This window comes from Neolamprologus brichardi, chromosome 7 (genome assembly GCF_056152115.1).
Source record: "Neolamprologus brichardi isolate AB-2024 chromosome 7, ASM5615211v1, whole genome shotgun sequence".
Classification (NCBI taxonomy): domain Eukaryota; kingdom Metazoa; phylum Chordata; class Actinopteri; order Cichliformes; family Cichlidae; genus Neolamprologus; species Neolamprologus brichardi.
Window position 1 is genome coordinate 69443843 of NC_142110.1, and position 15062 is coordinate 69458904.

Sequence of the window (15062 nt, forward strand, 5' to 3'; positions counted from 1 at the left end):
ACATCTCGCTGCTCTGCAGATCTACACCTTTAGCCCTCCACAGGACAGCAACAGGTGATCAATATGATGACTATTGATCGACCTCATTGGTCTGAAGGTCACATGATTGATGTGTGAGACCGACTCAAACTTAGAAAACACTTTAATTCGTCACATTTACATCTGAAAAACACGACAGTACAAAACTGATGACAGATTATAAAACATTTACACGGCCGCCTCACTCGGCGTGCCGGCCCTGCGTGGCGAGTCGCCGCCTGCTCATCAGCTCCACGGTGCGATGGTACTCGTCTAATTTGTCTCGGACTTTGTTGTAAAGCTGGAAAAACAACAGTAAGTGCAGAGCGTCAGGTCACATGTGCGCGTCTCAATTCACTCAAGTGCACTGACAGGAAACAGGAAGTGACTCACGGCGCCTTGGGTCTGCGTCTCGTTCAGCGCCTGCAGGAGCTGGTCGATGGACGTGTACGGCAGCCACGCCGGGGGAGACGTGGCAGAGAGCGGCCGCTGAAAAAGGCGAGTAAAAAGGAAAGGTGTTAAAACGGCACAGACACGTCACACATACGCATGTCGGCGTGACTTTTACCTCAATTCCAAAGTACTGGTGACCGCGCCCCAAGACGGCGTCCACATACTCCAACACGAGCTCTGCCGCCGCCTCCAGCAGGTCAAAATTCAGGAGGAGGCGCAGCAGAGACGGCGCGTCCACGCGCTGAAACAGAGAGGCATGGTGGGAGAAAACAAACACTACCTGTAACCCCGCCCACTCCTCTTCACCAGCCCAGCTCTCACCTTGTAGCCTTTGACCAGCCAATCGGGTAGAGGGACACCATGTGACAGCAGCTTGTGGATGACGTAGCGGTGATGCTGCCCATTGGTGGAAGGATACTTGTCCAGGTAGGAGGCGAGGAGACGCCACGCCTCGTCTGCGGTGCTGCGAACAGAAGGAGGTGGTTAGTTATATGGAGGTCCACGGGCGCCTGGTTGCCTCACGCCTGCAGATAAACAAAGACGTGTCAGTCGGTGATTGTTGGAAGCACACCTGGACTCTTTGGTGTTGACAACTGACAGCTGATTAACAGCCAACCAGCTCCAGGCTTCGTTCTGAGACTCCTCCCCTCCAAGCTGCAGCTTGATGCACCTGAAAACAGTGCGAGGTAAACAAATAGGTGAAAAAGACGAAGCCGTAAACGGAGAGCGCCGCTGAGGCGTGCGGCGGTGGACCTACTTGAAGGCGAGGCCCTCAAAGACGGGTGTCAGGCTCAGGTTGAAGGTGCGACTTAGAACCAGCGCCGAGTCGAAGAGTCCCGTCTGAACCAGCAAGACCAGCAGCTCTGCCGCCGAGGCTCCGCCTACACACAGTTACATGGTTACTGTAAAACTCCGCCTGTGTGTGTGTACGAGTATTAACATCTTCATGGGGACCAAAGTCCCCGTCCTCACGAGTTTGAAGCATTTGTGAGACTCCAAATGTGGTTTTAGTGTCAGGGTCAGTGTTAGGCCATGGATAGGTTTGGGGTCAGGGTCAGTGTTAGGCCATGGATAGGTTTGGGGTCAGGGTCAGTGTTAGGCCATGGATAGGTTTGGGGTCAGGGTCAGGCCATGGATAGGTTTGGGGTCAGGGTCAGGGTCAGGCCATGGATAGGTTTGGGGTCAGGGTCAGGGTCAGGCCATGGATAGGTTTGGGGTCAGGGTCAGGGTCAGGCCATGGATAGGTTTGGGGTCAGGGTCAGGCCATGGATAGGTTTGGGGTCAGGGTCAGGCCATGGATAGGTTTGGGGTCAGGGTCAGGCCATGGATAGGTTTGGGGTCAGGGTCAGGCCATGGATAGGTTTGGGGTCAGGGTCAGGCCATGGATAGGTTTGGGGTCAGGGTCAGGCCATGGATAGGTTTGGGGTCAGGGTCAGGCCATGGATAGGTTTGGGGTCAGGGTCAGGCCATGGATAGGTTTGGGGTCAGGGTCAGGCCATGGATAGGTTTGGGGTCAGGGTCAGGCCATGGATAGGTTTGGGGTCAGGGTCAGGCCATGGATAGGTTTGGGGTCAGGGTCAGGCCATGGATAGGTTTGGGGTCAGGGTCAGGCCATGGATAGGTTTGGGGTCAGGGTCAGGCCATGGATAGGTTTGGGGTCAGGGTCAGGCCATGGATAGGTTTGGGGTCAGGGTCAGGCCATGGATAGGTTTGGGGTCAGGGTCAGGCCATGGATAGGTTTGGGGTCAGGGTCAGGCCATGGATAGGTTTGGGGTCAGGGTCAGGCCATGGATAGGTTTGGGGTCAGGGTCAGGCCATGGATAGGTTTGGGGTCAGGGTCAGGGTCAGGCCATGGATAGGTTTGGGGTCAGGGTCAGGGTCAGGCCATGGATAGGTTTGGGGTCAGGGTCAGGCCATGGATAGGTTTGGGGTCAGGGTCAGGGTCAGGCCATGGATAGGTTTGGGGTCAGGGTCAGGGTCAGGCCATGGATAGGTTTGGGGTCAGGGTCAGGCCATGGATAGGTTTAGGGTCAGGGTCAGTGTCAGGCCATGGATAGGTTTGGGGTCAGGGTCAGTGTCAGGCCATGGATAGGTTTGGGGTCAGTGTCAGGCCATGGATAGGTTTGGGGTCAGTGTTAGGCCATGGATAGGTTTGGGGTCAGGGTCAGGCCATGGATAGGTTTGGGGTCAGTGTTAGGCCATGGATAGGTTTGGGGTCAGGGTCAGTGTCAGGCCATGGATAGGTTTGGGGTCAGGGTCAGTGTCAGGCCATGGATAGGTTTGGGGTCAGGGTCACAGTTAGGCCATGGATAGGTTTGGGGTCAGTGTCAGTGTTAGGCCATGGATAGGTTTGGGGTCAGGGTCAGTGTCAGTGTTAGGCCATGGATAGGTTTGGGGTCAGGGTCAGTGTTAGGCTTTTCATTTTTGATGGTCAGGGTAAGCAGCTCGGGAAAGCATTATGTCAATGAGATGTCCCCACAAGGATATAAATACACGTGTGTGCGCATTAGCGTACCTGCGATAGCAGCGGAGGGCGGGTGGTGCTGGGCGAGGGTGAGCCGGCTGCGAGACAGGATGTACTCCTTCTCCAGGTCTCTGACCTCCAGGATATCCACCTGCCGCTTGACTGAACAGGAAGCAGAGCAAGGGTTACAGCAGCTCGCCACCAGGGGGCGTCACCTGCCTGGACAGAAGCCTTATCTACTCTGAAAATGGCGGGACCTCTCAGTCTAAAGGTGTGTTTAAGAGTCACCTGGCTCAGCAGGAAACTCTCCGTCAGAGTTTCTCTTCGGAGACGCACCTGGACGCTCGTACTGCAAAACCCCACAAAACACAAAATCACGACACTGTTGGACGGGTCACACAGATTCAGTCAGATGGTGTGTGTGTGTGTGTGTACCGTTGCCCCGGAGACCGGCTGGACGATCCAGGCGTACTCCGGCCTGATGAGGCGCAGACAGTTGAGAGCAGCCAAGTAGCAGTTCACCTGCTTCTGGAGGCCGAGGCGGGTCCGGACTTCCCGACCGAGACGCATCCCAAACTCGAACATCACCGTCCCCGCTGAGCGCAGACACACACACACACATTACACATGGATAAATGAGACAGACGTGTGTGTGTGTGTGTGTCTGTGTGTGTCTGTGTGTGTGTGTCTGTGTGTGGGGCGCTGACCTTTGCGGTAGTTGTGGCGAGCGATGTGAAAGGCGTACAGCAGCTCATAGTAGTTGTGGGTGAGCAGGTCGAGTCCCCGGGCCCGAGACTCAATGATGCTGACAACCTGAGAGCAGAGGTCAAAGGTCAGCACGGAGGTATGTCTAAATTCAGGGGCTGCATTACGTCACAGCGAGGCGGTGAACGCTCTTTTCCCCAGATTTGAAGGACGGCTCGGTGTGTCCTTTGTGAGCCACCATATCCCAGGATTCATTGCGAATCAAAGGTTGAAGAAATTTTTTTGGGGAAAAATGGCTGACGGCTGGAGCGGCCCAGAAATAAATTCTTAAAGTTCTGGCTTTTATCTCACTTCAAATATACCGCGGAACAAATGTTAGCATAATGTGCCTTTAGTCACGTTTAGCGAGCCTTCGGCTAAGTTACGTGGCGTGGCCGTTTAACGCGGCTCTTCGGTCGGTTAGTTCAGGTTTCTGCTGGGTCGGTTTGTCGGTGTGAAGCCAAACGTACTTAAACGTTTCAGGAAACACCGAGCAGACGGTTGACCAGATATCGGTGAGGATGCAGACTCACTCATGCTGTGCTGCAGTTTGTCCTTAAAGAGTGTCTTTGATTATCAAGTTCACACATATTTGATAAACTTCTGCTACTTTTGTTGCTGACTGCTGTGGTTGATTTCCTTCAAGTGTCCAGGGTCAGAAGAGCCTGAGAAGGTGAGAGGAGACGGAGGCTCTCCACCCCTGATGAGACACCAGGACAGTGTGTGAGGAAGAGGAGGAGCCAGCAGCAGCTGAGAGATGCAGAGGAGAGCAGGGGGAGCAGAGAGCTCTCTGTAGTTGAGGAACCGGTAAAAACACTTTCTCGATATTTGCAGAAGCATCTCCAACAAACTGTAACAGGGAACCGCTCACTGATGTTTAAGAAGGAAAAATAAGGGAACCACAGACAACTTGATGATGCTCTGATTGATCCAGAATATATTTACTTTCCATCCCAGCGGGATTGTGCTGGAAAAGTATGCAGCTCATTTAAATACCAAGTCGTTTGTTCATAATGCGTGTTAGTATTTTATAAGGACGTCATATTTCTGTATCCTCTCTCCTGTTAGAGCCTCCAAACATCAGCCTGTTTCATGCTCTAACTTCACCATCTTACATTATACTGCACAGTTTCTCATCAATAAAAGAATATTCACTGCATCTGTTTGTCTTCCACTGTATCTGAAACATACAAGGATCAAATCTTCTTTTTCCTTAAATATAACTCTAGCTTTCACACAGAGGGCCTCATGTATTAATATTTGTCTGTCAGTCACAAGTTAGAAATGATACGAAATACAAATAAATACCTAAATATTTGAGACTGAGTTAAATCCCACTGAGTGTAAACGTAGTAAAATATGCAAGTCCTGTGCCTGCTGTGCCTTTATTGCTTGTATTTGTATCTGTTATTGCACTCTGGCACACTTCTGGTTTTTAAATGTGCTATACAAATAAAATTGTACTGTTACATTTGTACTAGGGCTGGGCGATATGGCCTAAAATCCATATCACGGTATAATTTGAAGCATGTGCAGTAACGATATATATCGCGATATATTCTTTTCTTCTGTGTAACATATTTTCCGCACACTTAAAAAATCCTTTAATTTTCTCAAAAATCGACAGTTCGCCTTATCTATGAATTCTGGTTGTGCTTACTGACCTCGAACAGATTTTTATGTGCTACACGGCGCTCAAAACTCTGTCAAAAATGTTTAGTTTGACTAAGCTATGAAGCCGCAGCGCCTGATGGAGAGTCACAACATTACAGCTGCTGTAGTCCGGAGTAATCTGGGTCCTAAACTCCGTCTGCTTCAGGTCCCAAAGTCTAACGAACACTGAGAGTTAAAAACTGTCTAAATTCTTTCATCTGTAATAAAATCATCAGCGTTGCTGCTTTACCAGGTGTAACAATTAAGTTTAACATCCATGAAAACAGAATTTATTAAATTCAACTGAGTTAGAAGTTAGCAGGAAGTTAGCTCACTAGCTTCCACCTAAACATGATATAGCATGTTCTGACAGAGATTTCTGAAAGAATTCAAACGTACAGCTCTGCTGTCACTTCCAACACAAATGAAGACAGAAAACTAAACAGCAGTGACGTTTGCAGGGTTACTGAAGTTGAACTCGCTGGTATTTAATGAACAGAGCAGCTGCAGAGAATTCAGCATCAATGGCACAGAAGTGCAGGAAGCGCTGTTTTTGGCTTTCCTCATATTCCAAAAGTGCTTCGTCTCTTTGACTGTCACCAGCATAATTTACAGATGATGTTGTTTGCAGCCGCTGCTTTCGACCAAAACAGGCGCACCTCGATGACATCATCAACATGCGCTATAGCGGTATAGTCAAAATCTCTACCGTTGGCCAAATTTATATTGTTTGTACCGTATACCGTTCATACCACCCCCCCCGATTCGTACCATCAGGATGAATGAGTGTCAGGGGCTACACCAGCATGACTGCTGGCCAGGAGACTCCTGTACGCTTCCCAGACGCATCACACTGAGGTGAAAGAAAGTCAAACAAATGATGTCAAATAAAGCTTTTCTCCATTTCTCTCCAACATGGCGTCCACCACAGCTGTAGCTGCTTATGTCACAGTTGCTAGGCAACAGAAGCCACCCATCGCAGGCTAGACCGTCCAATTTAACGGCCTCGCACTTCCCGTCTTTGCGGCTACGCGGACCAGGTAGGCCGGGTCCTTCGAAGGATTCAGCCCTGAGGTGACGCTGCACTGCACGTGCTCAGACGTCACAGATGGATGCATTTCAAGTGCGAGGGCCGCCAAAGCCTCACTCTGACCCGGGGCAACGACTCGTCCTCCACCTAACCCCGCCGCTCCATCTGGTTTCACGCAAACAACCGTAAAACTAAAACTTCAGGGCATCAGATTAAAGGACGGGGTCAAAAGGTCAGAGGTCACGTTACCTCGTCGTGCAGGTTGACGTAGGGGAAGTTGACCAAATCCTGCAGCTGCGAGCGTTCACACAGCACCACCACCAGCTGACGGAGGCAGTCCAGCTGCCTGAGAGACAGAGAGACACCTGCTCAGACACGCGACCTTTGACCTTTAGCATTGACTGCCTGTGTGTGTGTGCGTGCGTACATGCTGCCGTCGGGGTTCTGTGTCAGAGCGTCGTATGCCTCGCTGTTGTGTCCGAGGTCCAGGTGATGTTTGAATATCCGCGTCCACAGCGCCGCCTGAACACAGACATCGGATCAGTTTACGCTCCGACAGCACGCCGGCACGCCGCCGTCAGACCGCCACATCTCACCTGACTGCTGACATCGCCGACGGCCTCCGTTATGGCCAGAGTGGCGAGCTGGATGACGAGCTCGGGCAGACCGACGTCCTCCAGCAGACGCAGCACCTGAGGGGAAAATGCACAGTCGTTAAAACGCGCCATGCCGCTGCTTCCTGTCCTCGCCGGCTCTGACCATCAGCGTCAGGTGGAACCTCAGAATCCCCGCCTTCTACCTTGTTGTAGTACTGCAGTCGGGGTGTGGCAGGGGCGACTGCGGCGTCTTCGTCCTCGCCTCCAGTTAACCTCATCAGAAACTCCTCCTTCTCCACCTCCGTTGCCGCCTCCTGGAAGCTCCGCAGAGCCTGACGAAAGGAGAAAAACAAACACAGGAAGTGAGGTTACGGCGAGCAACTCTGCCTGTACGACATGAGGTTGCCATGGTGACCCACCTTCTGGCCTTCACCGTTGGCGAGGTAACACTGAGCCAGCATGAACCGACAAGAGGCGATGTTCACCTGGCACCACGGACCAATCAGACGCACGTACTCCTGCAGGGGGACGACACGCGGACAACGATTACAGCTGTGCACATCTGGACTGTTAACGCCACTCTGCCACATTATTAGGCACACCTGTTCAACATCGAATGAGCCAATCACACGGCAGCGGGTTACTGGGTTTAACAGGGTTCACGTGCCTTTCCAGGGTCAAATTCAAGGACTTTCAAGCACTTACAAGGTCAAGCTTTTCCAGCACATTGCCAAAAAAAGAAGAACGCATGTTTGACCTCAGTGGCCATGTGACATCGGCTGATTTAGACACCTCTGCTCCCCTTACATGCGTATAGTGTGTGAACACATCTCACTTAAACTTTCAGATGTGAACAAATCGGCTTGTTAGAGAAAAAACAACCCAACAAAACTGGAATGATAGTGAGAAGAACTATTTTCAGTCTAATTGTTTGTGTGAGTGAAACATTTTAACCCTTTAAGACCTACCACAGAACCAAGTCCGCCAGAGCTTATATTATATGTTTACATGCTGTGGAGCCATTTTTGGGAGCATTTCAAGTTGCTATACATCAATACAACCATTACAGCCCAAATTTTAATAATATGTCTGCATTAAGTGCATAGTAATTACATAAATTGCAAAAAAGTGCAATAAACTACAAAAAAATTGAAAATCGTTTTGTTTTTTTAACATATATTTCTAGTTAGAGAAATTTAAGAGGCTTATCCCTCAAAACTGTAAATACAAAAAAGTTGCACAAAATAGTTTCCCACCACAGGAAATTTATTTTGAGTGTCTTCATAGTTTTATTTTTGAAATACACCAATTTTTATACACTGCAGGAAAAATGAAAATAAATATTATACTGCAAATTTGCAAAAAAGCAGCATATGCATCAAAATAATCTATTTCCAGCAGTGCAATATGAGTCCTAAGCATCCCAGAAACCACACAGAAAGTCAGAAAGTCAAACATAACTTTTAAAAACACCAGTATAGGCTCATGAGGCCCTGATGGTAAAAAACTACATTTCCGCGAAATGACGTCACTTCCGGTTTCGGGCAGGTCATGACGGACATGCGATAGTTCGCGCTGATGGATGTAGGAAGTGTTACAAACAGCTGATCGGATCAGCAAAGCGTGTTTCTGGAATATTATGTTTGTGTTGCTGCAAGTGCTTTTTATGCAGTTTTTGCAAAGCTATATGTGGAAGGAAACTGTGACCGAGGACAAGCTGATGGCATAAGATGTAAGTACAACTCCTCCGGTTTCATATGCAAAAAACATTATTGCGCTAGCTCACGTGGTTGCAGAGCTACCGGGATTTAAAAATAGTTACGCAAAACAGAGCGTGCTGCTCTGACCGGTTTTAAAGGGTTAAGAACCAAACCCAAAATTCAACCCTTTTCAAGGATCAAGCACCGAACGATCCCTGTTACTAACACCTTTCCAAGAGCAGCTTCTGAACCTGAATCCTCACCTGCAGCTGAGTGTACTGACAGTTGGCAAGCAGACACTCTGGGAACTGGAAGCCAGGGTTACTGGGCCAACTGGGAGAGAGACCAGTTAGGGAACAACAGGACGTTAAACACCACAGACCATTGGCGAGTTTCACTTAACGTGAAGAGGCGGAGCCCAATCAGGGCACGATGAAGGATACAGCAGCTGAGCGAGCAGCTGCACCACACTAGAGATGACGTCGGTCCAGACGAGCAGAGCGCCGCCCTGCTGGTTCGAGAACAGCTGAGACACGATGAGTCGGCGAGCCGCCGTCTGATAGAAGAGCTCCACAACGGTCTGAGGGTTCAGAGCTGCGGGGGCGGGACAGGAAACGCACACTTTTAAAAACCACACGGACCGTCGTCCCTGACGTCACAGCAGAAATCAAAGCTAAACAGAGCAGACCTGATCGTCCAGAGGTCATGGTGGGCGTGTCCGACAGCTCCAACACGGTGAGGTGCTGCAGGTTGGCGTCTCTGAAACATCAGAACAGGAAGTGCTCAGCGTGGTTACGGAGCTGAGAGCCGTGTGTGCTGCGTGTACTCACATGGTGCTGATGGGCACGGAGGAGGCGAGGCTCTGACTGACGTGTTTGAGGAGATGATAGGAGGACAGGAGCTGCGAGGTCCGAGGGATCAGGTCCTGCTGCAGCTGGAGCAGCTGAGCCCCCCCACCCAGAAACACCTGGACACAAACACACGTGTGGCTCATGAACACACTGAGGAGGAAGACGATCAGGTGTGTGTGCGTGCACGTACATTGTCTCCAAAGCGCAGGTAGAGCTTCTGCAGGATGAGCAGGTCTCTGCAGAACAGCGCTCTGGTCATGGCCACGTGACACACGGCCTGGGAGACGACAGAGACCGCCGCGCTGCCGCTGTACAGCTGAGACAGGCCGATCCTTACGTTCAGGCTCTGACCTGCAAGACAAGGCGCAGGGCGCACTGAAGCGACTGACGGCACGGTCGCGCTTTCATTCATCGAGAGGGTATTACCGGGCGCCACGAGTCCGTCCGCGCCGACCTCGGAGTCCGTCTCCAGGTCCATCTCTCTCAGCAGGACCATCATAGCGGCCGTCGGGTTTCTGACATCCTGAAGTTTGTTCTGGACGTCCACGATCACGTTATCGCTGTGGAGGACAGACGCCGCGTGTTTACATCAGTAACCCCGACAAATTCAGCCCGCGACCCTCTGACAGTCTGACGCGTGAAAACAAAGTCACACTGCTGCGCTTAGCTCCTCCCCCCTGACAGGAAGTGCGGCGCTCACTGAAGGATCCAGTTCTTTTATTTCCTGAGGATGCTCCACCGGACGCTTCAGTGATTATCTCCTCAATGTGACCTTTCACCCCCCATCACTCAGGACTCAGTGAGACGTGTCTGTACCTGTGAGCACACCTGAGCTCCTGCTCATCAGGATTTCTTTAACGTACAACTGAAAGTTAAAACAAGTACGTCAGGTCATGTGACCCACCTGTCGTTGCACAGCAGGTTCTCCAGGACGAGCTCGGCCGCTCTCTCGGGCGCCTGCAGGTACTCCAGAGCTTTCTCCATCTCGTACGCCATCTCCGCAGAAACGGCGTCGCTGATGAGCCGCAGGCACTGAACCAGCTGCAGGACATCCCGCCCCGCCTCCGGGTCTGCCAGCACAGGTGAGCACAGGTGAGATCAGGACGTACAGAAGTCGTCAAACCAACAATGGCTGTCTCTTTACCTTCTGCGACTGGCGTCTCCTCCTCTGAGAGCAGGTACTGGTCGTGGGAAAGGTACAGGTGATCCACGGCGAAGCACGGCAGCAGGTATGACAGGAAGCCCTGAAACACAGCGGGACGGAAACGTCACCTCTTCATTAACACCCACGGGCACACAGCGCCCCCTGCAGGCGGTGCGCTCACCTTCCGGAGCAGACAGACCATGCCGGTGTGCTGGCTCACGGTCAGACCCAGAGGAGACGCCTGGACCTCCTGGTACTGCAGACAGCAGGAGTAGAACCGGGACCAGAACTCCACCTGCAGCTGTCGGTACTCCTCCTGAGAGAACTCGAACTCTGTGATGCTGCTCTGCAGCTGCAGGAGGAGGAGGAGAGACGAAGCTCGTTAAAGAAACATCTGGAAAGTTCCTGCTCTGGTTCAGGTCGCTCTGCGTTACCTCGCTCTCCACAGCCAGCGTCACCTCCTTCCTCAGAGCCTCCCAGGACAGGTCCCAGATCCTCTCCGAGCCTCGCCGAAAGATCTGAGCAGCCCACACAAAGACCATCCAATCAGTGATCAATCAGAGTGAACCAATCAGAGTGAACCAATCAGAGTGAACCAGACACAGCTAGCTTCTCACCTGCAGCGCTTTCACGATGGCCGAGGCTGTGAAGCGAAGCGGCGAGAAGAGAACCTCGAGATACGTCTCCTGTCAGGGTCAGATCACATGGTCAGCACTACCCGCCCATTAAACACTGGTTACTGGTCTGAACTGGTCTCACCCGGGGGTCCAGGTCCACGCCGATGTGGATTTCCTCTTCGGGTGGAGGCTGAACAAACACCTGGTTCCACTGAGCCGCCGTGTTGCTGTGAAACACGCCGACAGGTGAGGAACATGGACGATGGAAACACGAACATATCAGGAGGACGCCGGCGTTTCGACTCACTGCTCGAAGCTGATGTATTTGACCACGGTGGCGTTGGATTCGTCTAACCACAGAGCCCAGATGTCCGAGGAGGTCAGCGTGAAGTCCACAAGCGTCTCCTGCTCACAGAGAGCGGTTCAGAATGCAGGAAGTAACCACAAACACAAAAACGAGGCCCGGCTCCGCCCTGCGCTCACCTGCGTGCTGAACAGCGTGGAGATGTGCTCGAGGCTGTAGCGGTTGTTGTCTGTGGCGACCAGCTGCAGCACGGTGAACTGCCCCCGCTGAGGCACGGCGAGGTAGACGCAGACGCACAAGCCTGTGGTGGAGGAGAACGCCAGGCGCAGGCGGTGACCGTGGCCCGGCAGGCGCTTCACACCCTTACACGCCGGCATGTACTCCAACATGTCCGCCTCCAGCAGGCAGCCGTGCTCCTGAGGGGGCGGAAGTCACGTCAGCACGCGGCGACTCAAACGTTAAACATCAACAATGTGTTTGTGTGTGTGATGTCATCACCCTGAGCGACCACATGCGCAGGCGGTGGTCCTGACACAGCGCAAAGATGAAGGAGTCTTCCTCCAGCTCCCGCACGGCGAGGCTGAGCACCAGGTCGGCCGGGCTGTGCTCGCCGCGGATCGCCGTGGGCATCCACCCGGACAGCCGCTGCATCACAGAGCTCCTCTTCAACTCCAGCACCGACACGTTGCCTGGAAACGGTGAGCACGCGTCTTAGAAACCGCCCGACGGGCCACGCCCACATCAAACACAGAAACTCCTCCTCACCCTGAGAATCGGGCGGCGGCAGGGTGACCACCGTGATGCCTCCTGCAGGAGAAGCCAGAGCGAAGTGTGCATCTCCGTGGTAACTGAGCCAGGCGAACGACGTGCCGGGACTCGCCGTGGTTCCCGCCGAGCTGGGGATGAGGGCGCTGTGGGCGGGGTCCTGCAGGCTCAGCTTCCCCACGTCAGTGAAGATGGACTGCATGTGCAGCTCTGTGACCAGCTCCTGCACGGAGGAGAGTCCGAGTTATCTCGTTACAGTTACCGTAGTAACTGTGCTAACAGCTGTATGATTGCATCATTTACACTATTAAATCTGTTTCTATGGTAACCATGGTAACCTCACAGGGCTGTTGGTATCAGACCTTAAAGTCTGACTCATCTGTCGTCTCCATAGCGACACTTTCATTAATCAGCTGATAATGGTAATCAGTAACCAGCAACCGCACGCTGTCCTGCAGCTGGTGGTGCGGCTTCTCCACCCGCCACAGGACGGCGTGCGGGCTGAGGGTCACCGTCAGCTACTCACGCTGCGGTACATGCGCGTGGGGTGGGGCAGCAGCAGCCTGTGGACGCTGTGATTGGTGGAGATGAGGATGACGACGTTGCTGAGCGTCTCCTGGATGGTGACTCCTCCGGGCAGGACGGCGCAGTGGGTGAAGCGGAGCCTGACGGCGTTGTTCAGCAAGTTGGTGTCCAGAGACTGCTCCACCAGCACCACCGAGTCCCCAGACGTGGACCTGCATGAGTGAGAGTGTTAGCAGAGACCGCTGCCAGCACCTGGAGAGCACCTGCAGAGCAGCTGGTACCCACCAGTGGATGAACCTGTTGCTGGTGACCGACAGCAGCTTCCCGCTCTCCTCATAGTGAAACGCTCCCGCGCTGTCAGGAAACTTCAGGCTGCCAGGTGGCACGCTCACACCTGCAGACCGGAAAGACAGGTGAGGGAGAACAGGTGAGTCCGGTTTGAACAGGTTCTTGACCTGCAGGTGTCTGAGGCTCTGATCAGCAGGTGACAGTTTATCAGATCAATAATCAGCTGCTTCCGGAGGCGCAGACACCAAAGACTGCGGGTCAAGGTCCCGTGATCAGCGCAGGTTCACGCGTGACAGCTGCGTGACCAGGTGAGCAGCTAACGGAGCTAGCTGACACTAAAGAGACGGAGGAAGATTTACGCGCTCACCTGGTCAGGTGAGAGTTCGGAAGTAAAAACAACAACAGAAACACCCCCAGGCCGCGCGCGGCTAGCAGGAAGCTAGCACGCTAACGCCGGCAGGTACGGGCCGTTAGGCTGCTAGCTCCCTGCTAGCCGCCGTCAGGGGCGCGCAGGTGGAGTGCGTGTGTTACCCAGATTCGCGGTGAGCTCGCGCGGCCTCCGCTCGGCCTCTCTCTCGAACCCGCAGATCTCGATGTAGCTTCGCTCCAACGCCGCCGCCATCTTGTCCTCGTGCCGCTGCGGCCGCGCGTCGCGCTTTCAAATCCGCTCCAGCGTCTTCTTCTTCTGTACAGGGTTTAATGGCAGTGGGCAAACAGCAAAGTGGTGCATTACCGCCACCAACTGGTGTGGAGTGTAGAAAGAAAGCAAACATTCAAACCCCCCCGGAACAAATGGGTCTGCCTTAAAAACCAAAATACAGCCTGATAACTTTCACTTACAGAGCTCATGCGAAATAAATCAATCAAGTCAACTTCACTTTCATATCCAGCTTTTTGATCAGTTGTCTCCTTTCAGCGTCTTACTTCTGACAATGCAACAAAACGACTGTTCCCTGCTGCAGTCACACTGCCCTGTACAGTGTTTACCTGTTAAAACAATGTGCTATTTAAACCAGTGTGTCCGAATCTCAGTCGAGATATAATCGTCTCCTCTCTCCTGTTTCGTCCTGTACTTCTCATTCCCCCCACCTTCCTTTGGATGTTGTACAGTCATCGCCCTTTCCTTTCTTCCTCACACTGCTTCTGCCACCTTTCCTTCATTTTGCATCGTATTCTGCTCTTGAGCTCCATCCTACTCACTCTAATATCTACCATCGGTCTCCTCGTTGCTTCTTTTGCTGTCCTATCTGTTTCATTCCTTTAACTCCATGATGCGCTGGTACCCATAAGAATGTGACCATAAGCCCCATCATAATTATTCTGAATAATGTTTGCTGGATCTCTATCAGTCTGCAGTCTGAGTGACTGTTTGCAGACCGGCCGGTGATGAGCTCGAGTCTTATGACCCTGTTGTTTTATGTAACAGGGTCATAAGTCACATTGTTATAATTACACAAAATGTGTCCTAAACCCCCAAACTGTTCCTTTTATACCTGACTTTTAGGACCTCCAAGCCTGTAGTTATGTTCATTATGAGTTAGAGCCCCTCCTCATTCTTTTCTTCTTCTTCTTTGGTGCAACCCTATAAATACAGTGTACCCCTTTTGCCTCTCCCCTTTTCTACAATTCCCCTGTGGGAGAGGTGGGTGTCATTTCTTTCCCAACACTGTAAAACGCTCATATAATGCATATTTAGCCACCTGGATGTTTCTGATTGTGATTTTAGTTCAATTATTGTCATTATTAAGCCTGTTTTTTGTTAGATGTTATAAGTGTGTAGTATGTGTGTATTATAAATGTGTTTTAGGCGCCAAAAAATGCTAGCTTGGAAGTTGTGGTGGGTTGAGCTAACCCTCTTCCCCACTGTTTGTATTTGGTCGTAGGAGCTGGAGTGGGCAAATTATTTACTT

General features: G+C 52.1%; 1 protein-coding gene across 1 annotated transcript; it reads right to left on the reverse strand.

The window, feature by feature from the left end:
• Positions 1 to 124: 124 nt before the first annotated feature.
• Positions 125 to 13831, reverse strand: nup160 (nucleoporin 160). Its single transcript, XM_087844302.1, has 34 exons — positions 13684 to 13831; positions 13150 to 13258; positions 12866 to 13076; positions 12340 to 12562; positions 12073 to 12263; positions 11754 to 11990; positions 11578 to 11675; positions 11413 to 11497; positions 11271 to 11339; positions 11088 to 11171; positions 10835 to 11005; positions 10654 to 10753; positions 10414 to 10579; positions 9936 to 10069; positions 9700 to 9860; positions 9489 to 9625; positions 9347 to 9417; positions 9102 to 9252; positions 8922 to 8991; positions 7378 to 7476; positions 7162 to 7290; positions 6959 to 7054; positions 6790 to 6884; positions 6612 to 6708; positions 3643 to 3748; positions 3371 to 3531; positions 3224 to 3284; positions 2987 to 3097; positions 1229 to 1352; positions 1043 to 1141; positions 793 to 934; positions 587 to 712; positions 412 to 507; positions 125 to 319 (listed from the first exon to the last, which is right to left on the reverse strand). The coding sequence occupies exons 1-34, from the start codon at positions 13772 to 13774 to the stop codon at positions 221 to 223; spliced, it is 4200 nt and encodes a 1399-aa protein (XP_087700428.1). The 5' UTR covers positions 13775 to 13831; the 3' UTR covers positions 125 to 220.
• Between the last annotated feature and the right edge of the window lie 1231 nt (positions 13832 to 15062).

Bases quoted from the DNA above. Each gene is read 5' to 3' on its own strand.
- nup160 (XM_087844302.1), bottom strand. From the start codon at position 13,774: ATGGCGGCGGCGTTGGAGCGAAGCTACATCGAGATCTGCGGGTTCGAG. The intron at 11,172-11,270 runs GTGAGAAGCTAG...TGGGCTGCTCAG, and splicing joins CCATCGTGAAAGCGCTGCAG to ATCTTTCGGCGAGGCTCGGA. The intron at 7,477-8,921 runs GTGAGGATTCAG...GTCCCCCTGCAG, and splicing joins GTCAGTACACTCAGCTGCAG to GAGTACGTGCGTCTGATTGG.